This window comes from Zea mays, chromosome 3 (assembly GCF_902167145.1).
Source record: "Zea mays cultivar B73 chromosome 3, Zm-B73-REFERENCE-NAM-5.0, whole genome shotgun sequence".
Taxonomy (NCBI): domain Eukaryota; kingdom Viridiplantae; phylum Streptophyta; class Magnoliopsida; order Poales; family Poaceae; genus Zea; species Zea mays.
In genome coordinates, this window is record NC_050098.1 from 192,079,712 (window position 1) to 192,106,165 (window position 26,454).

At 51.0% G+C, this 26,454-nt stretch overlaps 1 protein-coding gene across 2 annotated transcripts; it reads right to left on the reverse strand.

Annotated features, from left to right (window-relative positions):
* Positions 1 to 22,521: 22,521 nt before the first annotated feature.
* On the reverse strand, positions 22,522 to 26,451 carry LOC100191731 (MYBGA transcription factor). 2 transcript variants are annotated; one of them, XM_008673816.4, is made up of 4 exons: positions 25,724 to 26,451; positions 25,235 to 25,630; positions 23,242 to 24,265; positions 22,522 to 23,160 (listed from the first exon to the last, which is right to left on the reverse strand). In XM_008673816.4, the coding sequence occupies exons 2-4, from the start codon at positions 25,622 to 25,624 to the stop codon at positions 22,895 to 22,897; spliced, it is 1,680 nt and encodes a 559-aa protein (XP_008672038.1). In that variant the 5' UTR covers positions 25,625 to 25,630; positions 25,724 to 26,451; the 3' UTR covers positions 22,522 to 22,894. The 2 variants fall into 2 exon arrangements, with proteins under 2 accessions (XP_008672038.1, NP_001130632.1); NM_001137160.1 differs by having other exon boundaries at positions 22,545 to 23,160; positions 26,131 to 26,415.
* Positions 26,452 to 26,454: the final 3 nt, after the last annotated feature.

The following is a 26,454-nucleotide window of genomic DNA, read 5'->3' on the forward strand; positions in this document are numbered from 1 at the left end:
GCGTGCAAGATATGCAGCGGCTGGGTTACTTTGGCAGCGGAGTCGCTCGTGTCTCGGGGACGGAGGAAGTCCCCGAGCCGGAGGGCGAGTTGGTTGTGTTCGAGGCGTTCTTCACCGCCGGTCTCCGCCTGCCTGCGCACCGATTTGTTGGAGAAGTCCTGCGCAGATTTAACGTTCAGATCCATCAGCTGACTCCGAATGTCGTGGTGGCTCTGTCGAAGTATGTCTGGGCGACGACTTCGTACGGCGGACGGCCATCAGTCGAAGTCTTCGCGAAGTATTATTGCTTGCACTGGCAGAAGAGGATGATTGGAGATGAAGTTGCCCAGTTTGGGTCCTGTACATTTACGCCGAAGACCGGCAAGACCACGATGGAGGTGGTTGAGTTAGTTCCTTGCGCCCGCAACAAGTGGGGCAATTGGCACGAGTTTTGGTTCTACGTTGCGGAGGGTACTGTCGAAGACCATCCGGGGCTCCCCGTGTCCGAGATGTGCTCGCATTTTTATTCAGCATACCCGCCTTTTGAAGTGGCGGAGGAGGATGCGGACGAAGGGGCCCTTCGGTGCGCCGCCGGCCTGAGCAGTGGGCACGATTTGGTTGAGGAGTACGTGGCGTACAGGGTATGGCCTTTAGCGCATGGCTGGGCGTTGGGCAAAGTGTGCCCTCGCCGGATGCCTTCCCATGGTGGGAAGCTCATGCGAAGTCCCGTCTTCGCGCTGGATCTACAGAGCCGCGATCCGGCCGCCTTTGTGCGTGAGGCGGAGGATGGGGCGGTGCGGATCGTTGGTCGGTACATGCCGAGGACAGAGGGCCAGCGCAGCTGGGATATCCGCGGGTCGAATGACCGTTTGAACAGGGTTTTTGAATTGAATCGACTGCCGTATGGCGGTTATCCCGGCCAAGACGATGTGGATCGTCGCGGGAAGAAACCGGTGGTAGAGTCTGGAGACGACCCCGCGCCGGCGGCCGCCCCCTCCTCTAAGAAGAGGAAACTAGGTACTGCTATGGGAGGACTTGGGGTTTCCGATGGTTTTGCTAGAGAGTTGATGGGGACATGCGCGGCCCCGGGAGGAAGGATGTCTTCGCCCGAGCTCCGGGAGTCTTCAGCGCGGATGCTGAGGGTTACCGGGGGTTGGTGGTCTAGGAATGTTCCTATCCCCCGCGCGACCGGCGAAGACTTTTTTACATCTCGCATGGTTCGTGAATGGAAAGTGTTTCCTTACGGGCGGAATATTGCTGTTGTTGTGTCAGCAGTGATGGACAAGGATCGCCAAGGAGCTGCACAGAAGCGTCAAGCAGTTGTCAGGCTTCATGAAGCTAGGTCGAAGAGGCAGCGAGGGGCTGCGAAGGCTGCTGCCCCCGGCGGAAGCCAGCCGCCGCTGGCGGCGAAGTCGGCCGTCCCTGCATCAAGCAGGGCGCCGGAGGCTGCGGCTGCCGCCGGTGGCTCGAAGTCTGCGAAGGCTGCACCGGCGTCCGGCAGGGTGCCGGAGGCCACGAAGGCGGCCCGAGGGTTGCCGCCGCCGAGCAAGCGCGTCGCCGACTTCGCCACCGACATTAGTGTGGAAGACTATCTTGTCGGTAAGCCGTTGGCTCGATTTTTTTTTGTAATTTGTTGATACGTCGCAGGGTCGGACGAAGGCCAACTTGTCGTTGTTTCGCCTGCCGCGGCGACCACGGCGGCTGCCGTAATGCCAAAGGCGAAGGGCGGTGCCCTTAGTGCCGGCGGCGAGATGCCGGCACTCAGTGCTGTGAGGGACGAGGCGGGTGCTGTGTCCCGCCGGCTGAGGGAGATGAAGGAGGCGCTAAATCAGGTACGTTGAGCTAGACTTCGTTTTTTTGGGTTGTGGTCTTATGTGTGTTTTGCAGGCGGCTGACTTCGCGGACCGCGCGGCGTCGGGGGCCCTCACGGCAGTTGTGTCTGCCGAAGTCGAGAGACTTCGGACGCAACATGCTGACGCCGTCCGGGAGAAGTCGGCCGTCGACAGTAAGTGCCGCAAGCTGGCGGACAAGGTGGCCGCGCTGGAGGGGGAAAAGGCTGACCTCCGGCGCCAACTGGCGGAGGAGAGGAGGGAGGCCAATGAGGCCCTCGCCAAGGCGCAGGCTGCGCAGGCGGAGGCCAATTTGGCGCGGGTGGAAGGCAGTCTTGCCAGGGAGCGCGCCGAGCAGTTGGAGGGGCGGCTCGGCGCCCTGCAGAACCGTGTGGAGAGGGCCGAGGCCGCGACGCGCACGGAGGCAGAGTGGACACGCAAACAGCTTATGGATTCGTACCATGAGCTGGGCGCGCGGACCGCTGAATTCAAAGTGTCGGACCGAGAGCCCGGACTTCGCTGCGTGGAGTGGGTTCAGGAGGAGTTGCAGGCGCTCCCCACTATCGTGGAGGGGTTTATGTCTTATGCTTCCCTGGTCACCTGCGAGGGTGCGATGAACGCGCTCTCTCGCGAAGGGTGCTGGCACTATGAAGTCTTCGACCAAGCTGATAAAGATTTCGAGCGTGATATCTACAAGGTCGAGGACCCTATAGTGAAAGAATCCGCCGGAGCCCTCTACGACCGGATGTGGGGCCCCCACGGTCGAGAGGTGGTCAGGGAACGGGCCGAGACGGCGAGGGGTCAGGTAATGTCTGGCTTTTGTTTGGTGCTGGATGGGCTATGTATGGGTTTGCTGAATTTGTGTGCTGTGTCTCAGGCGACGCGTGGTGAGAGGGTGGATGACTTTGGGGCTTTGAACAGCACGCTGCCTGACCCAGAGGCCGCCCTGGAGCCGCTCCCGGAGACCGCCGAAGGCGCCCCTGATGCCCCCACAGCTGCTGCGGTCGGCGGAGGCCCGCCCCCGGAGACCGCCGAAGGCGTTCCTGATGCCCCCGCAACCGCTGCGGCCGGCGAAGGCCCGCCGCCAACTGCTGCGCCGAGGGTTGAGGATCCTGTGACGGTGGCGGCGGAGGCGACAGCGGAGGCTCCCGCGACGGCTGGGTCTTCGCAGGTGGCGTAGTGGGTGTGGGTAGTTAGGGAATTTTGGTTATGTTGCTGAATCTTGGTTGCTGCGCAGGTTCAAGATTTTGGGCCTGCGCACGCAACCGCCACTACTAATTTTTTGGCGGCTTCGACCGTGGATGATGGTAATAAATCGGATGGGCCTGCATCTAAGTTTTCTGATTTTGGTGACTCTGGGAGCTCGGTTGAGTGGACTGATGAGTCGTCGGATGAGGACTTGGACTACTTTGCGGCCTTGGATGTGGCAGCAGCAGAGGCTTCACCGCGCGCTGCGGATGCAGAAGATGTGCCTGGTCCGAGTACTGGGCGTAAGCGGCGAAGGGCGGTTGCGAAGCGTAGAGTGAGTGGGGCGGACGGCGGTCGACTTCGTGTGAGCAGGGCTGGTCGGCAGGAACTGTTGTCCTTGCCGGCCGCCGTGAGTACAGGTGAGGGGGAGTTGCGAAGTCTTTTTGCGGGTGAGGAGTTTAGGATAATGTTATTTAACTATAGGGAGATGGGAATTATTCCGAAGGCTGAGCCGATGTAGAGTGTGATGCCCTCGCTTGTACATGTGTAATGGCTTGTATGATGAAGTTGTGTGCCCTCGCGCATTCGGCTATGCTCGCGAAGGCTTTACGTATGTGGTCAGGTGTAATTGTTATGCTGGACCGGTGCGCGTGTAATCTGTCTTTGCGCGGACTGTTGCGCGGATAGTCGATTCTTCGCACTTATTGCGTTAGCCCGGCTGTACCCGTAGGCGACTTCTGCACGGATAGTCTCCGCGGTAGACTTCGGTTTTTCGCGCTTGTTGTGCTAGTCCGGCTGCACCCTTAGGCGACTTCTGCACGGTAAGTCTTCGCGGTAGACTTCGAGTGTTCGCACTTATTGTGCTAGTCCGGCTGCACCCTTAGGCGACTTCTGCACGGTAAGTCTCCGCGGTAGATTTTGGTTTTTTCGCACTTGTTGTGCTAGTCCGGCTGCACCCTTAGGCGACTTCTGCACGGTAAGTCTTCGTGGTAGACTTCGATTGTTCGCACTTATTGTGCTAGTCCGGCTGCACCCTTAGGCGACTTCTGCACGGTAAGTCTCCGCGGTAGATTTTGGTTTTTTCGCACTTGTTGTGCTAGTCCGGCTGCACCCTTAGGTGACTTCTGCACGGTAAGTCTTCGTGGTAGACTTCAATTGTTCGCACTTATTGTGCTAGTCCGGCTGCACCCTTAGGCGACTTCTGCGCAGAGTTGTTGCACGCGAGGGTGGCCAGCGCTGAGCCTCGCGGTGACTTTGTATTAGTCGAATGTCGAAGACCGTCGTCGCGGTCTTTTTTCGACGCATGCTTTTGCGGGGGATTTTTCATTTGTATATTACATGGCTCCGCCTCGTTAAAAACCTCACCCCCCTGGAGGAAAAGAGTGCGGGCCAGAATAAAATTGTTTTTGCGAATTACAAGGGCGAACCGGCCCTGATGAGTTAAACAAAAAATTTGCGGAGATTGTCGATGTTCCAGGAATGCTCCAGGTCTTCGCCGTTTGGCGTTGTGAGCCTGTAAGCGCTGGGGGAAGCCTTCGTCTTGACAATAAAAGGGCCCTCCCACTTGGGCTCCAGCTTGCCCCTGGACTCTGTCCGAGCTGTTCGGACGAGTACGAGGTCCCCTTCGCTGAATTCTCTCGGGATAACTGCGTGGTCGCGCCATGCTTTTGTCTGGGCTTGGTATTTGTTCAGGGCTTGTAGAGCGAAGACTCGGTCTCCATCGATGAGATCCTTTGAAGTGGGCTCGTCCACGTCGGGGACGGCTGACGGAACTGTTCGCGGGGACCCATGTTTTATTTCTTGTGGGGTCATGGCCTCTGATCCGTATAGAAGGTGGAAAGGAGTGAACCCGATCGCCCTGCACTCAGTCGTGTTTAGTGCCCAGACCGCCTCGGGTAACAAATCGGCCCACCTGCCCTTTTTTCGTCGAGGAGCATCTTTTTGACAGCTGTGAAGATTTTTCCATTGGCGCGTTCCACAACTCCGTTGGACTGCGGGTGATAGACTGAGGCGAAGGCAAGCTTGGTGCCGATGGAGAAGCAAAGATCCTTGAAGTCTTGGTTGTCAAACTGCTTGCCGTTGTCGACTGTTAGTTCGGACGGTACTCCGAAGCGGCAAACAATGTTTTGCCAAAAGAATTTTTGGGCAGTCTTTGATGTTATTGTGGAGACAGCCCTTGCCTCGATCCATTTGGTGAAGTATTCGACAGCGACGAAGGCGAACTTAAGGTTCCCCTGAGTCGTGGGTAGGGGCCCGACGATGTCTAGGCCCCAGCGCTGGAGAGGCCATGTGTGGGCGATCAGCTTTGTAAATTGCGAAGGGCTGCCTGATCGAGGGGAAAACTTCTGGCAGGCTTCGCAGGACCTTGTGACCCGATTTGCGGCGCAGATCATTGCGGGCCAGTAGAAACCTTGGCGGATCACCTTAGCAGCTAGGGCCCTTGGCCCTGCGTGAGAGCCGCAGGTACCACTGTGGACTTCGCGTAGGATCTGGACACCTTCGGTTTCGGTGACGCATTTAAGCATTGGCTGACTGACCCCCCTTCTTGTAGAGTTGGCCCTCAATCAGTGCGAAGTCTCGGCTTCGATGTTTGAGGCGCTTGGCCTCGTTGATGTCGGTTGGGTGATAATACCCCTGTAGGAACAGAGTTATTGGTGCCCGCGAGTCTTCGGTCATGATAAGGTTGACTATGCGGTGGCCCTCGCTGTCATTGGTTATTTGGAGCCCTTCGGGGCTCCGGACGGCTGGTGTGCCGATGACATGGTAGAACACGTCGGAGGGCAGGGACTCGCCTCTGGCGGCAGCCTTGGCCAATGCGTCGGCCTCTTCATTCTTGGCCCGGTCCACATGCTGCAAAGTGAATCCCTTGAATTGTCTCTCGAGACTTCGGATGGCCGCGAGGTATTGCATGAGTGCGGGGTCCTTCGCTGCATAGTCTTTCTCGACCTGGCCGGCAACTACCTTGGAGTCTGTTCTGATGATGCAGGTGGTGACCCCAAGGGCCCTCAGCTTGCGAAGACTGAGGATGACTGCTTTGTATTCTGCTATGTTATTTGTGCATCTGTCGGATTCCAGAGCGAAGCTGAGGCGAGCCACATATCTATGCTTGACTCCGGTTGGTGAGGTGATGACTGCCGCGTCGCCTGCCCCCGCATGGCACCATGCGCCGTCGCAATGGATCGTCCAAACCTTCTCTGCGGATGGGTCCGGCTGTGTTATTGGCCCAGTCCAGTCGACGACGAAGTATGCCAGGACTTGTGACTTGATGGCTGTCCTGGGCTCGAAATTGATGTGGTAGCCGGAGAGTTCGGCCGCCCACTTGGCAATCCTCACCGATGCTTCCGAGTTTCTGAACAATTCGCCGAGTCCCTTGTCTGAGGTGACCCGGACCTTGAATGCTTCAAAATAATGGCGCAATTTGCGCGAAGACATAACGACTGCGTAGGCAATCTTCTCCAGTTCTGTCATGTTACATTTGGACGGCGTCAGCACTTCGGAGACGTAATAAATTGGGCACTGCCTGATCACGCCCTCAACTGTCTGCTCCTGCACCAGTGTCACGCTAACCGCATGCGGCGAAGCCGCAACATAGAGCAACAGAGGTAGTGAAGAGTCGGGGCTTGTAAGGACTGCCAACTCCGACAGGTACTGTTTTAATGAGGCGAAGGCCGCTGCCTGCTCTGGTCCCCAAGCGAAGTCTTTTGCGCCCCGGAGAGTTTTGAGGAAAGGGAGACTTCGCTCAGCGGATCTGGAGATGAATCTGTTGAGGGCGGCCAATCTCCCCGTCAAGCGCTGGACGTCTCTGGCGGACTGCGGAGGCGTCATGTTTATGATGGCTTGAATTTTGGTTGGGTTGGCCTCGATGCCGCGGTGTGATACCAGAGGTAGCCCAATATTTTGCCTTGGCGAACGCCGAAGACGCACTTTTCCGGGTTTAGGCGGAGTCGTGCGTCTCGCATGTTCGCGAATGTCTCGGCGAGGTCGGTGAGATGGTCCGCCTTGCTCTTGCTGGCGACGACGATGTCGTCCACATATGTGAATATATTTCTGCCAACTTGCCCTTCGAGCACTGTCTTGGTAAGCCTGGAGAAGGTGGACCCGGCGTTCTTGAGTCCCTCCGGCATTCTGATGAAGCAATATGTGCCGAAGGGTGTTATAAAGCTGGTGCTAGCCTTGTCTTCCTCCTTCATGTATATCTGGTGGTAACCGGAGAAGCAGTCGAGGAGTGACTGAGAGCACCTAGAGGGGGGGTGAATAGGTGATCCTGTGAAACTTGAAAACTTAAGCCACAAAACTTGGTTAATCGTTAGCACAATAGTTGCCAAGTGGCTAGATAGGAATCCTCAACAAAATACAATAACCAACAAAGATCAATCACAGAGATGACACGGTGGTTATCCCGTGGTTCGGCCAAGACCAACGCTTGCCTACTCCACGTTGTGGCGTCCCAACGGACGAGGGTTGCAATCAACCCCTCTCAAGCGGTCCAAAGACCCACTTGAATACCACGGTGTTTTGCTTTGCTTATCTTTATCCCACTTGCGAGGAATCTCCACAAATTGGAGTCTCTCGCCCTTACACTTAAAGTTCACAAAGAAGCACAGAGTAAGGGAGGGAAGCAACACACACAAATCCACAGCAAAATGCGCACACACGCAGCCAAGAATCGAGCTCAAAAGACTATCTCAAAGTTCTCACTAGAACGGAGCTCGAATCACTGAGAATGACAAACGGATGCGCAAAGACTGAGTGTGGATGATCAAGAATGCTCTAAGGTTGCTTGGTGTTCTCCTCCATGCGCCTAGGGGTCCCTTTTATAGCCCCAAGGCAGCTAGGAGCCGTTGAGAGCAATTCTGGAAGGCTGATCTTGCCTTCTGTCATCGGGCGCACCGGACAGTCCGGTGCACACCGGACACTGTCCGGTGCCCGATCTCCTTCCTAAAATGTCGCAGCCGACCGTTGCCCGCCAGCGTTGGCGCACCGGACATGTCCGGTGCACACCGGACAGTCCGGTGCCCCCTTCTATCCGTTGGCTCGGCCACGTGTCACGCGCAGATCGCGCGGCCGACCGTTGGCCCGGCCGACCGTTGGCTCACCGGACAGTCCGGTGCACACCGGACAGTCCGGTGAATTTTAGCCGTACGCCGTCGGCGAATTCCCGAGAGCGGCCACTTCACGCCGAGTCAGCCTGGCGCACCGGACACTGTCCGGTGCACCACCGGACAGTCCGGTGACCCACCGGACAGTCCGGTGACCCAGACTCAGCAGATTCTTGGCTGCTCGAGCCAAGACATTTCCAATTGGATTTTTCCTGTTTCCAGCACTTAGACACAATACATTAGTCCATAAAACAATGTACTAAGTCTGAGAAACATACCTTAATTCTTGATTTGTACTTTGTCTACCTTTTTACACTTAGGCACTTGTGTTGGACACTAAATCACCAAAACACTTAGAAATGGCCCAAAGGCACATTTCCCTTTCAATCTCCCCCTTTTTGGTGATTTATGCCAACACAACATAAAGCAAGTAGAGCAAGTACAAAATCAAATCAAATAAGAACTCAAAATTGTTTTGATTCAATTTTGACATATATGGATCACTCTATGCCACCACTTGGTTTGTTTTTGCAAATCCAACTCAAATTTCTATCTCTAAGTCAAACACACATGTTAAGACATAAAGAGAGTCATTCCAAGAGAAATTGATTCAAGATTTCAAAAACTTCCCCTTTTTTTATTATCAACACTTCTCCCCACAAGAAGCCAACTTTTGACAATAGAGACAACAAAAGAGTTTTGACAAACCAAAAGCTCTATTCTACTGTTTTCAAAATCTCTCAAGTGGTAGCTGATCCATTTATCGCTTTGGCCTTTATTTTCTCCCCCTTTGGCATCAAGCACCAAAACGGGATCAATCTTGGCCCTTTAACCCCATTGCCTCACCAAAATCTTCAACTAAGATCAAATAGGAAATAAGAGTATAAAGATGAACTTGGAAAGGTTACTCTTTTCATCGGAGTGCAGTGGAAGTCTTGCATGGTCCAAGTCCACCTTTTCCCTTTCAATTCTCCTTCGAGGCTCCTTTGTTGAGGTCGGTGTGTCCGTCGGTCCCCATCGGAGTCTTTGCGGGCTTGGCGTCCTTCATCCCAAACCGCTTTAGTAGATCTTGTGTGTACTTCGTTTGGGAGATAAAGGTGCCGTCTTTGAGTTGCTTCACTTGGAACCCAAGGAAGTAGTTCAACTCGCCCATCATCGACATCTCGAATTTCTGCGTCATTACCCTGCTAAACTCTTCACAAGACTTTTGGTTAGTAGAACCAAATATTATGTCATCAACATAAATTTGGCACACAAACAGATCACCATCACATGTCTTAGTAAAGAGAGTTGGATCGGCTTTCCCAACCTTAAAAGCATTAACAATTAGAAAGTCTCTAAGGCATTCATACCATGCTCTTGGGGCTTGCTTAAGTCCATAGAGCGCCTTAGAGAGCTTACACACGTGGTCGGGGTACCGTTCATCCTCGAAGCCAGGGGGTTGCTCTACGTACACCTCCTCTTTGATCGGCCCGTTGAGGAAAGCGCTCTTCACATCCATTTGGTACAACCTGAAAGAATGGTGAGCAGCATATGCTAGCAAGATACGAATTGATTCTAGCCTAGCCACAGGAGCAAAAGTCTCCTCAAAGTCCAAACCTGCGACTTGGGCATAACCTTTTGCCACAAGTCTAGGCTTGTTCCTTGTCACCACCCCGTGCTCGTCTTGTTTGTTGCGGAACACCCACTTGGTTCCCACAACATTTTGCTTGGGACGAGGCACCAGTGTCCAAACTTCATTGCGCTTGAAATTGTTGAGCTCCTCCTGCATGGCCACCACCCAGTCCGGATCTAGCAAGGCCTCCTCTAACCTGAAAGGCTCAATAGAAGAGACAAAGGAGTAATGCTCACAAAAATTAACTAATCGAGATCGAGTTGTTACTCCCTTGCTAATATCACCCAGAATTTGATCGACGGGATGATTCCTTTGAATCATCGCTCGAACTTGGGTTGGAGGTGCAGGTTGCGCTTCTTCCTCCATCACATGATCATCTTGTGCTCCCCCTTGATCACACGCCTCCTGTTGATGAACCTGTTCATCGTCTTGAGTTGGGGGATGCACCGTTGTTGAGGAAGAAGGTTGATCTCGTTCATCTTGTTCCTGTGGCCGCACTTCTCCAATCGCCATGGTTCGTATAGCGGCCGTCGGAACATCTTCTTCATCTACATCATCACAATCAACAACTTGCTCTCTTGGAGAGCCATTAGTCTCATCAAATACAACGTCGCTAGAGACTTCAACCAAACCCGATGATTTGTTGAAGACTCTATACGCCTTTGTATTTGAGTCATAACCTAGCAAAAACCCTTCTACAGCTTTGGGAGCAAACTTAGAATTTCTACCCTTCTTCACTAGAATGTAGCATTTGCTCCCAAATACACGAAAGTAAGATACATTGGGTTTGTTACCGGTTAGAAGCTCATAGGACGTCTTCTTGAGGAGGCGGTGAAGGTAGACCCTGTTGATGGCGTGACAAGCCGTGTTCACGGCTTCCGACCAAAAGCACTCGGGGGTATTGAACTCTCCAAGCATTGTCCTTGCCATATCAATGAGTGTCCTGGTTTTCCTCTCTACCACACCATTTTGTTGTGGTGTGTAGGGAGCAGAGAACTCGTGCTTGATCCCCTCCTCCTCAAGAAACTCCTCCACTTGAAGGTTCTTGAACTCGGACCCGTTGTCGCTCCTTATCTTCTTCACCTTGAGCTCAAACTCATTTTGAGCTCTCCTGAGGAAGCGCTTGAGGGTCCCTTAGGTTTCAGACTTATCCTGCAAAAAGAATACCCAAGTGAAGCAGGAAAAATCATCAACAATAACTAAACCATACTTACTTCCTCCTATGCTCAGATAGGCGACGGGTCCGAAGAGGTCCATATGTAGCAGCTCCAGAGGTCTTGATGTTGTCATCACATTTTTGGTGTGATGAGAGCCTCCCACTTGTTTCCCTGCTTGACAAGCTGCACAAGGTCTATCTTTTTCGAAATGAACATTGGTTAGCCCTATCACGTGTTCTCCCTTTAGAAGCTTGTGGAGGTTCTTCATCCCCACATGTGCTAAGCGGCGATGCCACAACCAGCCCATGCAAGTCTTAGCCATTAAGCATGCATCTAGACCGGCCTCTTCTTTTGCAAAATCAACTAAATAAAGTTTGCCGTCTAATACACCCTTAAAAGCTAGTGAACCATCACTTCTTCTAAAGACAGACACATCTACATTTGTAAATAGACAGTTATATCCCATATTGCATAATTGACTAACCGATAGCAAATTATATCCAAGAGACTCTACTAAAAACACATTAGAGATAGAGTGCTCATTAGAAATTGCAATTTTACCTAACCCTTTTACCTTGCCTTGATTCCCATCACCGAATATAATTGAATCTTGGGAATCCTTGTTCTTGACGTAGGAGGTGAACATCTTCTTCTCCCCCATCATATGGTTTGTGCATCCGCTGTCGATAATCCAGCTTGAACCCCCAGATGCATAAACCTACAAGGCAAATTTAGGCTTGGGACTTAGGTACCCAACTCTTGTTGGGTCCTACAAGGTTAGTGCAAATATCCTTAGGGACCCAAATGCAAGTTTTGTCTCCCTTGCATTTTGCCCCTAACTTCCTGGCAACAATTTTCCTATCCTTTCTACAAATAGCAAAGGAAGCATTTAAAGCACAATAAATTGTAGAGGGTTCATTCACTACTTTCCTAGGAGTATGGATAATATTCTTTCTAGGCACATGATGAATAGCATTTCTCCTAGACATATTTCTACCATGCATGTAGGAAGAACTAGAAGCAAACATGGCATGAGAGTCAAAATCATCATAAGCATTATAACTCCTATAAGCATTTCTAGTTTGTCTCCTATCATGATACATAAAAGCATGGTTCCTTTTAGTACTACTAGCCATAGGAGCCTTCCCTTTCTCCTTGGCGGAGATAGGAGCCTTATGGCTTGTTAAGTTCTTGGCTTCCCTCTTGAAGCCAAGTCCATCCTTAATTGAGGGGTGTCTACCAATCGTGTAGGCATCCCTTGCAAATTTTAGCTTATCGAAATCATTCTTGCTAGTCTTAAGTTGAGCATTAAGACTAGCCAACTCATCATTAAGCTTGGAAATTGAAACTAGGTGTTCACTACAAGCATCAATGTCAAAATCTTTACACCTAGTACAAATTACAACATGTTCTACACAAGAATTAGATTTATTTGCTACTTCTAATTTAGCATTTAAATCATTGTTGACACTTTTTAAAGTAGAAATGGTTTCATGACAAGTAGATAGTTCAAAAGAAAGCATTTCATTTCTCTTAATCTCTAATGCAAGTGATTTTTGTGCTTCTACAAATTTGTCATGTTCTTCATACAACAAATCCTCTTGCTTTTCTAAAAGCCTATTCTTATCATTCAAGGCATCAATCAATTCATTATTTTTATCTATCTTAGATCTATCTAAGCCCTTGAACAAGCATGAATAATCTATGTCATCATCATCACTAGACTCATTATCACTAGAAGAAGCATAAGTGGAGTCTTGAGTACTCACCTTCTTCTCCCTTGCCATAAGGCATGTGTGATGCTCGTTGGGGAAGAGGGATGACTTGTTGAAGGCAGTGGCGGCGAGTCCTTCATTGTCGGAGTCGGAAGAGGAGCAGTCCGAGTCCCACTCCTTGCCTAGATGCGCCTCGCCCTTTGCCTTCTTATAGTTCTTCTTCTTCTCCCTCTTGTTCCCTTGATCCTGATCACTATCATTGTCGGGACAGTTAGCAATAAAATGACCAAGCTTACCACACTTGAAGCATGAGTGTTTCCCCTTTGTCTTGGTCTTGCTTGGTTGCCCCTTGCGGCCTTTTAGTGCCGTCTTGAATCTCTTGATGATGAGAGCCATCTCTTCATCATTAAGTCCGGCCGCCTCAATTTGTGCCACCTTGCTAGGTAGCGTTTCCTTGCTTCTTGTTGCCTTGAGAGCAAGAGGTTGAGGCTCATTGATTGGACCGTTTAGAGCGTCGTCGACGTATCTCGCCTCCTTGATCATCATCCGCCCGCTTACGAATTTCCCGAGTACCTCCTCGGGCGTCATCATCGTGTACCTGGGATTCTCACGAATATTGTTTACGAGATGAGGATCAAGAACGGTAAATGACCTTAGCATTAGGCGGACGACGTCGTGGTCCATCCATCGCGTGCTCCCGTAGCTCCTTATTTTGTTGATAAGGGTCTTGAGCCGGTTGTATGTTTGTGTTGGCTCCTCGCCCCTTATCATCGCGAACCGTCCAAGCTCGCCCTCCACCAACTCCATTTTGGTGAGCAAGGTGACGTCGTTTCCCTCATGAGAGATCTTGAGGGTGTCCCAGATCTGCTTGGCATTGTCCAAGCCGCTCACCTTATTGTACTCTTCCCTGCACAAAGATGCTAATAGAACAGTAGTAGCTTGTGCATTTCTATGGATTTGTTCATTTATAAGCATAGGGCTATCCGAGCTATCAAATTTCATTCCATTCTCTACAATCTCCCATATGCTTGGATGGAGAGAGAATAAGTGACTACGCATTTTGTGACTCCAAAATCCGTAGTCTTCCCCATAGAAGTGTGGAGGTTTGCCAAGAGGAATGGAAAGCAAATGCGAATTCGAACTATGTGGAATACGAGAATAATCAAATGAAAAGTTCGAATTGACCGTCTTCCTGTAGTCATTGTCGTCGTCCTTTTGGGAAGAAGTAGACTCATCGCTATCGTCGTAGTAGACGATCTCCTTGATGCGTCTTGTCTTCTTCTTCTTCCCGTCTTTGCGCTTGTGGCCCGAGCCCGAGTCAGTGGGCTTGTCATCCTTCGGCTCGTTGACGAAGGACTCCTTCTCCTTGTCGTTGATCACGATTCCCTTCCCCTTAGGATCCATCTCTTCGGGCGATTAGTCCCTTCTTGAAGAGAACGGCTCTGATACCAATTGAGAGCACCTAGAGGGGGGGTGAATAGGTGATCCTGTGAAACTTGAAAACTTAAGCCACAAAACTTGGTTAATCGTTAGCACAATAGTTGCCAAGTGGCTAGATAGGAATCCTCAACAAAATACAATAACCAACAAAGATCAATCACAGAGATGACACGGTGGTTATCCCGTGGTTCGGCCAAGACCAACGCTTGCCTACTCCACGTTGTGGCGTCCCAACGGACGAGGGTTGCAATCAACCCCTCTCAAGCGGTCCAAAGACCCACTTGAATACCACGGTGTTTTGCTTTGCTTATCTTTATCCCACTTGCGAGGAATCTCCACAAATTGGAGTCTCTCGCCCTTACACTTAAAGTTCACAAAGAAGCACGGAGTAAGGGAGGGAAGCAACACACACAAATCCACAGCAAAATGCGCACACACGCAACCAAGAATCGAGCTCAAAAGACTATCTCAAAGTTCTCACTAGAACGGAGCTCGAATCACTGAGAATGACAAACGGATGCGCAAAGACTGAGTGTGGATGATCAAGAATGCTCTAAGGTTGCTTGGTGTTCTCCTCCATGCGCCTAGGGGTCCCTTTTATAGCCCCAAGGCAGCTAGGAGCCGTTGAGAGCAATTCTGGAAGGCTGATCTTGCCTTCTGTCATCGGGCGCACCGGACAGTCCGGTGCACACCGGACACTGTCCGGTGCCCGATCTCCTTCCTAAAATGTCGCAGCCGACCGTTGCCCGCCAGAGAGCCGTTGGCGCACCGGACATGTCCGGTGCACACCGGATAGTCCGGTGCCCCTTCTAGCCGTTGGCTCGGCCACGTGTCACGCGCAGATCGCGCGGCCGACCGTTGGCCCGGCCGACCGTTGGCTCACCGGACAGTCCGGTGCACACCAGACAGTCCGGTGAATTTTAGCCGTACGCCGTCGGCGAATTCCCGAGAGCGGCCACTTCACGCCGAGTCAGCCTGGCGCACCGGACACTGTCCGGTGCACCACCGGACAGTCCGGTGACCCACCGGACAGTCCGGTGACCCACCGGACAGTCCGGTGCTCCCAGACTCAGCAGATTCTTGGCTGCTCGAGCCAAGACATTTCCAATTGGATTTTTCCTGTTTCCAGCACTTAGACACAATACATTAGTCCATAAAACAATGTACTAAGTCTGAGAAACATACCTTAATTCGTGATTTGTACTTTGTCCACCTTTTTACACTTAGGCACTTGTGTTGGACACTAAATCACCAAAACACTTAGAAATGGCCCAAAGGCACATTTCCCTTTCAGTGACATGACTTCGCATCCGGCCACGCTATCGACTATTTTGTCGATCCACGGCAACGGGAAGTTGTCCTTTGGGCAGGCCTTATTGAGACTGGTGAAGTCGATGCACATTCACCACTTCCCGCTCTTTTTCTGCACCATCACAACGTTGGAGAGCCACGTGGGGTAAGCCACCGGCTCGATGAATTTGGCTTCTAGGAGGCGGTGCACTTCTGCCTTGGCGGCCTCTGTCTTCTCGTCGGACATCTTGCGAAGCCGCTGTTTTTTCGGCTTCACCGAAGGGTCGATTCCCAAGCTGTGCTCAATTATGGATCGGCTGACCCCGACCAGGTCGAGGGCTGACCAGGCGAAGACATCTTTATTTTTGGACAGGCAGCAGAGGAGCTTCTCCTCTTCATGCGAAGTGAGGTCTTCGCTGATAGTGACTGTCTGCTTGGGCGTGGCCTGGTCGAGGGGGACAGTCTTGGTCCCGTCGTTGCTCTGCAGTTGTGCCTTGTCGTGCTGTTTGTCGGTTGGGCTGGCGGGCGCGGGGACCTCGCGCTGGGCCGTGAGGCAGTGCACGTTTCTTTGACCGGGCACGAAGTCCCGCTCTATGTTGCGCGCAGTCTGTTGATTGCCGTAGACCGTAATGACGCCTAACGGACCTGGTATCTTCATACATAGGTACAGTCCGTGAATGGCTGCTTCAAACTTATTGATGGAGCCCCGGCCCATGATGGCGTTGTACGGATATACCATATCCACAATATCAAAGATCACTTGCTCACTTCGGGCATTGGGTGCTACACCGAAGGAGAGAGGCAGCTCTATTTTGCCGACAGAAAAGGTGCCCTTGCCGCCGAAGCCATACAACGGGTTGTCCGAAGGCTTGAGCAGGCTGTGGCTTATGCCCATGCGATCGAAGGCGTGGAGGAAGATGATGTCCGCCTGACTGCCATTGTCGACTAGGACTTTGTGCAGGTCCCAACCTGCCACGCTGCAATTGATAACTGAAAGGGAATTAGGCTTACACCTAGTTCCTAAATAATTTTGGTGGTTGAATTGCCCAACACAAATAATTGGACTAACTAGTTTGCCCAAGTGTATAGATTATACAGGTGTAAAAGGTTCACACTCAGCCAATAAAAAGACCAAGTTTTGGATTCAATAAAGGAGCAATGGGGCAACCGAGGGCTCCCCTGGTCTGGCGCACCGGACTGTCCGGTGTGCCACCGGACAGTGAACAGTACCTGTCCGGTGCACCAGGGGACTCAGACTCAAACTCTTCGCCCTCGGGAATTCTCGGAAGCCGGCGCGCTATAATTCACCGGACTGTCCGGTGTGCATCGGACATGTCCGGTGCTCCAAGGAAGCGCGGTCTCCAGAACTCGCCAGCCTCGGGTTCGCGCGGCAGCCGCTCCGCTAAAATTCACCGGACTGTCCGGTGTGCACCGGACTGTCCGGTGTGCCAGCGGAGCAACGGTCATCTTCGCGCCAACGGTCGACTCTGACAGTAAACAGTGCAGAACAGTACACGCGGCAGAAGTCAGAGCAGAGGATCAGAGAGGCACCGGACTGTCCGGTGTGCACCGGACTGTCCGGTGCCACATAAGGACAAAGCCTCCAACGGTCGACCAGCTCCAATCTCAACGGATAGGATGACGTGGCTGGGGCACCGGACATGTCCGGTGTGCACCGGACTGTCCGGTGCGCCCATCGCCAGCAGCTTCTCCAACGGCTACAAAATTGGATGTTTGCTATAAATACCACCCCAACCGGCCACTTCAAAGTGTGGGAGTCCAAGCAACATTCCAAGTCATCTAGTTGACATACTCAAGCCCTCCCAACCACATATATTCATTGATCCATCCTATACACAAGATTTAGCCCATTACAACCAACACAAGTGCCACAAAAGAGAGAGCAAGCAATTGTGAGCTACTCAATTGAGTTTAGCCCTAGCGCCTTGTGAGATTCATTGAGAGATAGTGTGCGCTACATCTTTGTGTTCATTTGCGCGTGGAGTTTTTGACTCCCATTCGAACTTCCTCCAAAGTGTTGGAGGCTTGTAAAAGCTAGCAAGAGACACCAAAGATTGTGGTGGTCCTTGTGGGATCGAGAGTGATCCTTGAGAAGAAGAAGAGCTCGCCGATCCTTGTGTGATCGGGAGAGAGGGAAAGGGTTGAAAAAGACCCGTCCTTAAGTGGACTCCTCAACGGGGACTAGGCCTTCGAGGGCCGAACCTCGGTAAAACAAATCACCTGTGTTCATTGTGCTTTTGCTTGTGATTTGTTTGCTTTCTCTTACTCTAAGTTCTCTTGCACTATTCTTTGCTCATATCATTTGGTGTTGCTTCAAGTTAAAATATCATTTAAGTGAAGCAACACTCCGCAAGAAAAGAACTTGAGTTAGTGCTCTTTTTCATCTAAGCTTTCTTGCTTTGTTATCATAGAATTATTAGTTGTATTGATTTATCACTTCCGCATTATTTGAAAGCTATACTTTTTACTAGCAAGAACTTAGTTTTTATACTCCGATAATTGTTCATCTTGTTCTAACCACTAATCAAAGGATCTAGTTGGGGGATAAAGTTTTAATTTTCAGGTTTCGCCTATCCACCCCCCCTCTAGGCGACTTTCAATAACCATGGCGTCGCTGTGGGGGGCGCTGCGCAGGTCGACGTCTCGTGCGTCAAAGGTTAGCGGTATGTGGGACCACTTTGTCTGCACGACTGGGCCAGTGATGGCGACGTGGTTGATGTTGCGGTAGTGGTCCCGCTTCTGCCGCTTTGTGTCGAAGTCAGTGCTGGACCCCCCAGTGATCATGTGAATGACTCCGCGATACGGCTGATCGGCGAAGTCTTCCTGCTTTGGGGCGTGGGGGATGTTTTGATGTTGCTGGTGTGGTGGTGGGGGTGGGGGAGGTACGATTTGTACTTCCTGATGGTGTTGGTAAGCGTGGTGCGGTGGATGCGGGGCGGGGGCGTGGATATATGGTGGAGGGGGTTGCTGGTAAGTGTGCGCGACAACTCTGGGGTTGTCGGCTGGCTGCGCCCGTGCCATCCTGTCTTTGGTGGCCTTCGTTTCTGGACAGTCTTTGGTTTGGTGGGCGCAGTCTTCGCCATGGAAGAGGCAGTAGAATCGGCGCGGCGGCTGCGCACGCCCCCGACCCCTACCACGAGTTCCATTTCCGCGGCCCTGGGGGGGATATTCCTGGCGACGAGGGGCGTCAGCAGCGGGGTGCTGGTTGGCGATGTTGTGCACTTGCTGTTGGTTGCGGCCGTCTCGACCGGAGTCTTGCTGCGGAGTCCTCGTCCACGTGCGGCTGGACTGTGGAGCATCTTTGGGCTTCCTTTGGGACTCAACCTTGCGCTGGTGGAGCTCTTCGGATTTGGCGTATTTTTCAAACAGCTGATATAATTCCTGGAGGTTCTTGGGCGGATCTCTGATGTAGTGGCTATAGAGGACGCCGGCGCGAAGGCCACTGATAGCGTAGTGGATAGCGATCTGGTCATCGACTGAGGGCAGCTGTGACTTGAGTGTTAAAAATTTGCGGTAATACTCCCGCAGAGTCTCCTTTTCCAGCTGCTTGCAGAGCGAGAGTTCGGCCAAGGCGTTAGTGTCTGGGCGGTACCCTTGGAAGTTGAGCAGGAACTTGTCCCGGAGGCTTCTCCAGGAATCAATGGACAGCGGAGGCAACCTGGTGAACCAGGTGAGAGCTGGGCCTTCGAGGGCGATGATGAAAGACTTGGCCATTGTGGCGTCGTCCCCTCCGGAAGATGCAACGGTGACCTGATAACTCATTATGTATTGTGCTGGGTCGGTGCTGCCGTTGTATTTGGGATAGGTCCCTTCCCGGAAGTTGGCGGGCCAAGGCATCACTTGCAGGTGTGGCGCCAGGGGACTTCGCTCGTCGAGGTAGTTGACCCTTTGGAAAGGCGCGGCGTGCGGGAAGGTGTGGTCGCGCTGGGGGAAACGTGGGTCTTCCGGTTGTGCGCGCTGTTGCAGGGGTGGCCCATGCTGCAGGCCGAGGTGGCCTTCGCGCGTGTCTTCCAGTTGTGCGCGCTGCTGCAGGGGTGGCCCGTGCTGCAGGTCAAGGTGGCCTTCGCGCTGCATCAGCGCGATCTCCCGCTCGAGGTCCTGGGCCTTCTGCTCTTCGTCGTGTATCATTTGCCGCACCTTGGCTAGTGCGGACACGCGCTGGCGCTTGGCCTCCAATATCTCTTTCTGCCTCTGGAGATTGCGGTTCTTGAGGCGCAGGGCGCGCAGCTGTAGCTGTTCTTCCGCTGAGACTCCGAGGACTTCACCGTCCTCGGTGAGGTCCGCGCCCTCCGGTGGGGCGAAGCCTGGGGGAGGCTGCGATTGTCCTTCAAGGCCGCAGGTGCGGAGAGTGTCGTCTTCGCGGGTGCGGAGAACGTCGTATTCAGTGGCCTCTTGGTGGGTGGATTGGGTGAGGGCGAGGGCCTTGCCCTTTCTCGCGGCAAGTAGGGTTACAGACTGTAATTACAGGGATGCCTTTACAAATTAGGCCCGTAACACGCAGCGGCCACGCAGAGCCCGTTACAATGGGCCGGATCACACGTGGGCCTCCATGCTGGACGAGGCCGCACGGTAGGGTGACCTCGTCACAGGTCTTCGTCCGATGTCGTATCTGGCGAAGGGTGTCCCTGCCCGTTGTCTTGTCTCCGTTGGACCAACGACCACGGCGAAGGCTTCGAGCGAAGGGTGGCGTCTTCGCCTTCGCCCCAACAGTGGCATAATTCTTTTTCTCATGTCACCAATGACTGTAATGTTTTTCGTCGACAGGTACAATCGGCCATAAATGAGGGTCGATTGGCTTTTCAGGAGATGCAAGTGGACCACAACCATTTCCTGTTAATACAATAGATATCGCATGCAAAAAGATCTTAGTTCGGCCCGAAATAGCTGATAAAGGCAAGAGCAAAGACATCATCATTAACAATCCTCGCATGTCAAATATATCACAAAAGGAGACTGCTCAAAAGGCTCTGGACGATAAGGCTAAAAAGTCTGGAGGCACCGAGGGGCACGCACAATTAATGAGCCAAGCACGACAGCTTGACCTGAGCATCACAGACAGTCTGACACCTATGTGCGGACGGTCCGGTGCTAAGACAGACGGTCCGGCTAACTCAGTCGGACAGTCCGCCTATGGCCAAAGGCGTCAACCTCCACATAAAGCTTTAAAAAGGAAAGAGACGCAAAGGCAAAGCATATATGGTCGGCTGATCAAAGCCGACCCTACTTTTGATCAGTTGCTCTCCAAGAATACTAGCAAGAAGACCGTTCTACGTGATCGGTCAACGAAGAAACCCTGGTCACCTGCTAAAATGAAACGGGTAAACAAAACGGCCCGAAAGGCGACACAACAAGCATCACCTATTCATCCTATGAGACCAGGGTACTTTCCATCCGTTTACTCATCGTCGGTACATTATCCTATTCAAATATGGAATGGTACGACGATGAATCCATGGTACATGTATAGTCCCTTTGTCTATCCAGACTGGGGGGCACCTCCATTATATTTATTTTGATCCATTGATCAAATGGTCATGGCCGAGGAAGATACAATTTGGAACGACCTTTATACATTGGTACTTTATTGAATGATCTCCATTTTGAAAAGCCGGTGACTCACATCAGGTTTAGTTTATATGCTTTTGGTTCGTCAACCTTCACCAAAAGGCAGGGGGCATATGTTGAAAACCAAAAAGAGCCTCGCGGACGGTCCGCGCGTGCGCAAAGTCAGTTAGGGTTCCTAGTTCTCACGGGATTTGTTATCTAAAACTGTGAGATTAACTCGGGAAACAATTTGAAGCGGATCCAGACCTCCCCTTTATATAGATGAAGGGCTACGACCGATTGAAACCCCAACAATCGATCAAATCAAGTCTATTTCTCGTTTTTACCTTATGCATTAGGAGTAACTCTAGTTTAGTTCTAGTTTATTATTCCAATCCTTAAATTCTCCGCTTCTCTTCAGCTCTACATCGATTAGAGGAGTCTAGGTCGGCATGCCGAGCCTAGACAACATCTAGGATCTCTCCTCCCGACGGGGTCCCTTATAGGAGCGAGATCCAGGCGCCGCCGGCAATCTTCGCTGCCCCTGCACACGCGCGGACCGTCCGGCCGTCAGGCAGGGAACCCAAGCCCCTGTTCCAGGTCGCGGACTGTCCGGCCTGTGGCCGTGGACCATCCGCGCCTCTGCAGAGAGCACCACCGCCGGTTCTCGTTATAGTGATTGGCGTCCAAAAAGGTGTCAACACATGCCACGGTATAAAATAATACGGCGTTACTATAAACCAACTATAAATATATTTTACTTTCAGACAGACCTTAATTCTTCGCGTGTAGACTGTAGTATCCAATGTTCCGTTGGGAGGATAGTTATACATTCCAAATTCCACTAGGATTACAATTGAGAACTATTTAGAGCATCTCCAACAATGCCTCAAACTAATGCCTCAAATTGAAATATAGGGCTCTACACAGGAAAAACTACTCCAACAGTGCCTCAATTCAACAAATTTTGTCAAAAAACTATAGGGCACCCTCTCAAGTGCCTCAAATATACTACACCATAGTGGGCTGCCCTATAATCTAGATTTGGGGCTTTACTGTTGGAGCGGGGTGTTTTGTTGGTGCCCTAAATTCTATAAAATTTACTTATTTTTAAATTATAAAGCATTTTTATAGGTCACGTTGTTGGAGATGCTCTTAGAGTCCTGGATTCAAAATGGAATCCGGAAAGTGTAAAAGAAATAGCGTAGACATGGCTTGCACTTGCACCCTGCAGGCCCAATGACATGAAAAGCGTAATAAAAATAATATAAATACCAAGTACGAGGATGTGCAGCGCACAGGATGAACGAATAAAACAAATTGATCGTAAGCAAAAGGACGAATCGAACGCAAGAAATTAGGTACACAGCCTTTGCGACCGTGCAGTGTCGCGACCTCTTTAGTGCCATTCGGTTTCCAACTGTGATGCCACAATATTGCAACCTTAATCATTCATCACCTGGCAGCTTATCCCTGCTTTTCCTTCAGCCACCAGCTAAAGCTATCAGATTTGCAAAGGCAGGGAAAGCTAGAACTGGTGGCGCAAGATTGGCGCTTTCACTCGATCAGGAGCCTAATCATGATACAGGCATATAATTTATTTCAATGCACATCTCGAAAAACATCAATATTGCCCAAATGATGTGCCAGCAGCAATGACAGTGTATACTTAAACAATTTGCTGCCACAAGCAAATGCATCAAGGAGTAGCACACAGCACAGTATCAATGACAGATATTAAATTGTTCAAACAAAAATCATGACACATTTCCAACAGAATCCTGACAGGGTTGACAAAAACGGTTCTCTAATACAAAGCAAAAAAAAAATATCCGGTTTATCTTCATGCACTTTATTAGACAAAAGGACTATTAGCATGAAGATCACATATGGTAGCTGCTGCACCTGCACGCCCTCTGTCAGGAATGCAGCGTCACAATCAATGCGGCCTTCGCTGATACTGACCCCAAAACAAGCAACAAGAAGCCCTTCAGCATCACAAACAAGTGCATGGAACTCATTTGAATCCCGCCATCTGAAAAGCATGTTGCATGTTGTTCCATGACGAAGAATCGAGCACAATTCCATCACCAAGAACAGGTTTGTACTCGGCATCAATGCCATTGCCCAGGAGCATGGCTATGGCATTATTGAAAATGGATGGATCGGCTGTGTTCCCAGAGAATAATGCATCAGGCCTCAAGTTTTCAGGACGAGGTGAAGCTGCCGACTCATGTTTAGGCTCTAACGCCTGCTCGCCAGAGCCCATTGAAGGGCTTTGTGCTGCAAATGAATAAGCCTCTAGTAACTGAGCTAATCAAATTGATTATTGAAAGAAAGGATCGGCGATGAAAATGCACTCACCAGGAGAAATCTTGGAGAGCTGGAAGATATCAGGTGACGCAGCACTAACAGGAGGAGTGGATTCAGTGAAAGAATTTCCACTAAAATGAGCATATTCACTGAGGAAAGAACTGGGCTGTTCTTCCCAATATTCCTGACCCATATCAAACTCTGGGCTAACCACCGTGGTAGTCTCATAAGGTGTGCCAGCAGAAGAACTTGAACTTCGGACCGATGATTGTTGGTTCTTCCCAGATCTTAGTGCCTGAGCTTCATGAAGCAGCTCTTCCAAAAGACCACTGTTCCTCGGCGATGCACACTCAGATTTCACTGAAGGGGTCGCTGATGGAGACTGCAGGTAAGGATCTACTAATTCAGTAGGCTGCATTGCAGGAGCCACAGTATACTTGAGCCAGCTATTTGGATCAGATTCAGTATCTTGGAGTGAAGGGAGCTCCATCTTCAAAGGACCATTTGTGGGCCTAGAAGCAGAGAAATTGCCATTTAAAAAGGCATGGCTGCCAGTAAGTGCAACCCCGAAAGGTGCAATACTCTTGCTGCTAGCATTGGCTTCATTCAGATAATCAAAACCTAAAGCCTGCCTGAGCTTCTCAGAGTCATTTGAAAAATGATCAGCTGAGGAAAGCACACTGTCAATGGCATCGCTCAATGCAGGAAGCACACAGCCAGATTGTTTCAGCATCCCCGCTTGGTCAACCTGATCCATGAAGCTACAACTTTTTGATGCAAAGCTTTGGCCGAGCAAATTGCTTATTGAAACAGCTGACAACTGTGGTGCATAGGATAAAGCCTCTGGGTTCGCAATGAAATTGTCACTGGTAAAATCTGGCAGATAAAGGCTGTTCCCAGATAGAAGATCATTGGATATATTCTCGCCACCGTTAAAATTACCAGACAGTTGCTGATCTTCATTTGTAGATTGATTGCATACACTAGCAGGATAAATAGGAAGGCTAGCTCGTTGACATCTCTTTATTCGAGTGTTCCAGTAGTTCTTGATCTCATTGTCAGTACGCCCTGGCAACTGAGAAGAGTGTTCAAGGTTAATGACGCCAGTATAGAAAAATATATGTACAAATTGTTCAGGGTAAAAATAGGAAGTCCCTAGGAACATATACACACAGGTAAGGCATATTAAGGGGTGTTTGGGATAGCTCCAGGTTCCAGCTCTAGTGTGGAGCTGTACTTTTTAATATCAATTTAATTAGTTTTAAAAATATTTTTAATCTAAATAATAAACAAAATGACTTATCTAAATATCTTTTAAAGGTTTACAGCTCCAGCTCCATGATTTTCTGAAGCATCTAATGACCTGCTCTATTAATGGCTCCTGTTGAGTGCCCTCCAGATGATTGTGAAATTTCAAGAAAAAGTTGGTATCAAGGGTTAACGTGATTTTAGTGACAGAAATTAGAGTCAGAGTCTGCAATAGCTATCTGCCTACCTTTGCTGCTCAGGTGAAGTATTCCTACCTTTGAATATGACTACCTACGACGTCTTTATCCATAAAAGAGTAACAATGACAAGTCATATGGAGTTGAAGGTCAAAGCTAAAAAGATATTTGAAAGTGATCAAGGCTTGGTATTACACATCAGGTCAGGAGTGATACTAGAAAATTAGCACTTGTGCACCAGAATCTTTTATACCAGGAGCCAGGAGGATTTGAGCAGGTTGCTACAGGAACGTGAGCACCCTAAATTTTGAACCAAAAGATCGGTATTTACTTAATTCAAGTGGGAAATCAGATAAGTTACTGCAGAACATCAACATTTAGCAATATGGACAAATCATTACAGTTCCAGTACGTGACGCGAAATAGAATAGTTCGCTAAATATAACTACAGATATACACATCTTGAATTAAAGACTGCACGTACGTAATAAAGACCCAACGAACACACAGAGCAGGGAATCAAGTATTCGGCATGTGCAGATGAAATACGAAATACCGATGTGCAGAACAGGGAATCAAATACTGGACATGGCACTTACGTGACCAGCCATCCTCGCCCACTTGTTCCCCATCTTGGCGTGGAGCTGGATGATGAGGCGCTCCTCCTCGGGGGTGAAGGCCCCCTTCTTGAGGTTGGGCCTGAGGTGGTTCGCCCACCGGAGGCGGCAGCTCTTGCCGCAGCGGAACAGCCCGGTGTTCTTCTGCACCGCGTTCCAGTTGCCCTCGCCGTTCTTCTTAACGTAGTCCACCAGGATGGCGTCCTCCGCGGACGTCCATGGCCCCTTCTTCAGGGGCGTGCCGACGCCCCTGTGAGGCGACCCTCCTCCGCTGCTGACGTCGTCGGCCACCAGCGAGTCCATCTGTTCCTGCAGCATCATTTCGCAGTCGCCCTCGCCCTCGCCCTCCCCCTCGCTCTTCACCCGGTACATCGCGCGCTGTTAGGGTATTGCACGGAACAGAGTGGAAGCAGGATCAGCAGATTACCACTTGAATTATATCCAAGATAATAAGCATGAAAGGAGCATTACTGATTTACTGGTAGATGGAAACCACCAAATTCCCCAATCCAGCAGAGAGAGTGAAAAAAAAAGGAAGCAAGGACTTAGTTAACGGCTAGACTAGACTGTCCAGCACTTGATCTTAAGAACGGAACACCCAGGCAGAGAGTGGTATCACTGTCACCCACAGTTTACAGGAGATTTCGGGTAAAGGCGAGAGAGAAAAGGTGGTTCCGTCTCCCAGAATTCACAGATCAAAGCACCGCATGCCGTGAACAGCACGCCCGGCGTCCCGAGAACGGGCAATTCTCGGCGGGTCCGGGCAGAATTGGGACGTAGAAGGACGAGGAGGCCAAAATTCAGCACTCCCCCCACGCCTCAGACCGTCACGTGGACGCCGAAAGGGAATCGGAATTCAGCGAGAGGGCAGGATCTACCTGGCGGAGTCTCGCAGGCAGCGGCCGGTGCCGATCGAGCCACCAGGGTGGGAGTCTAGCTGAGCTCCTCCGGTGGACTCCTCTGGTACTGTGAGCCGGCCAGCGGATTGCAGGGAAGGAGTCGACTAGGGTGGAGGAGAGGAGTGGAAAGCGGGGGAGGAGGGGGATCTCGCCTAAACGAGATGCCACCACTTAGCAGCAGCAGAGTATGTGGAGAATTTTCAGTGCTGGGAGAGAGAGTTTTGAGGAGGAAGAGAGAGACTGAGAGAGAGATAGAGAGAGAGAGGAAGAGGAGGGGGGAGGGAGAGAGTGGGCGAGCCTGGC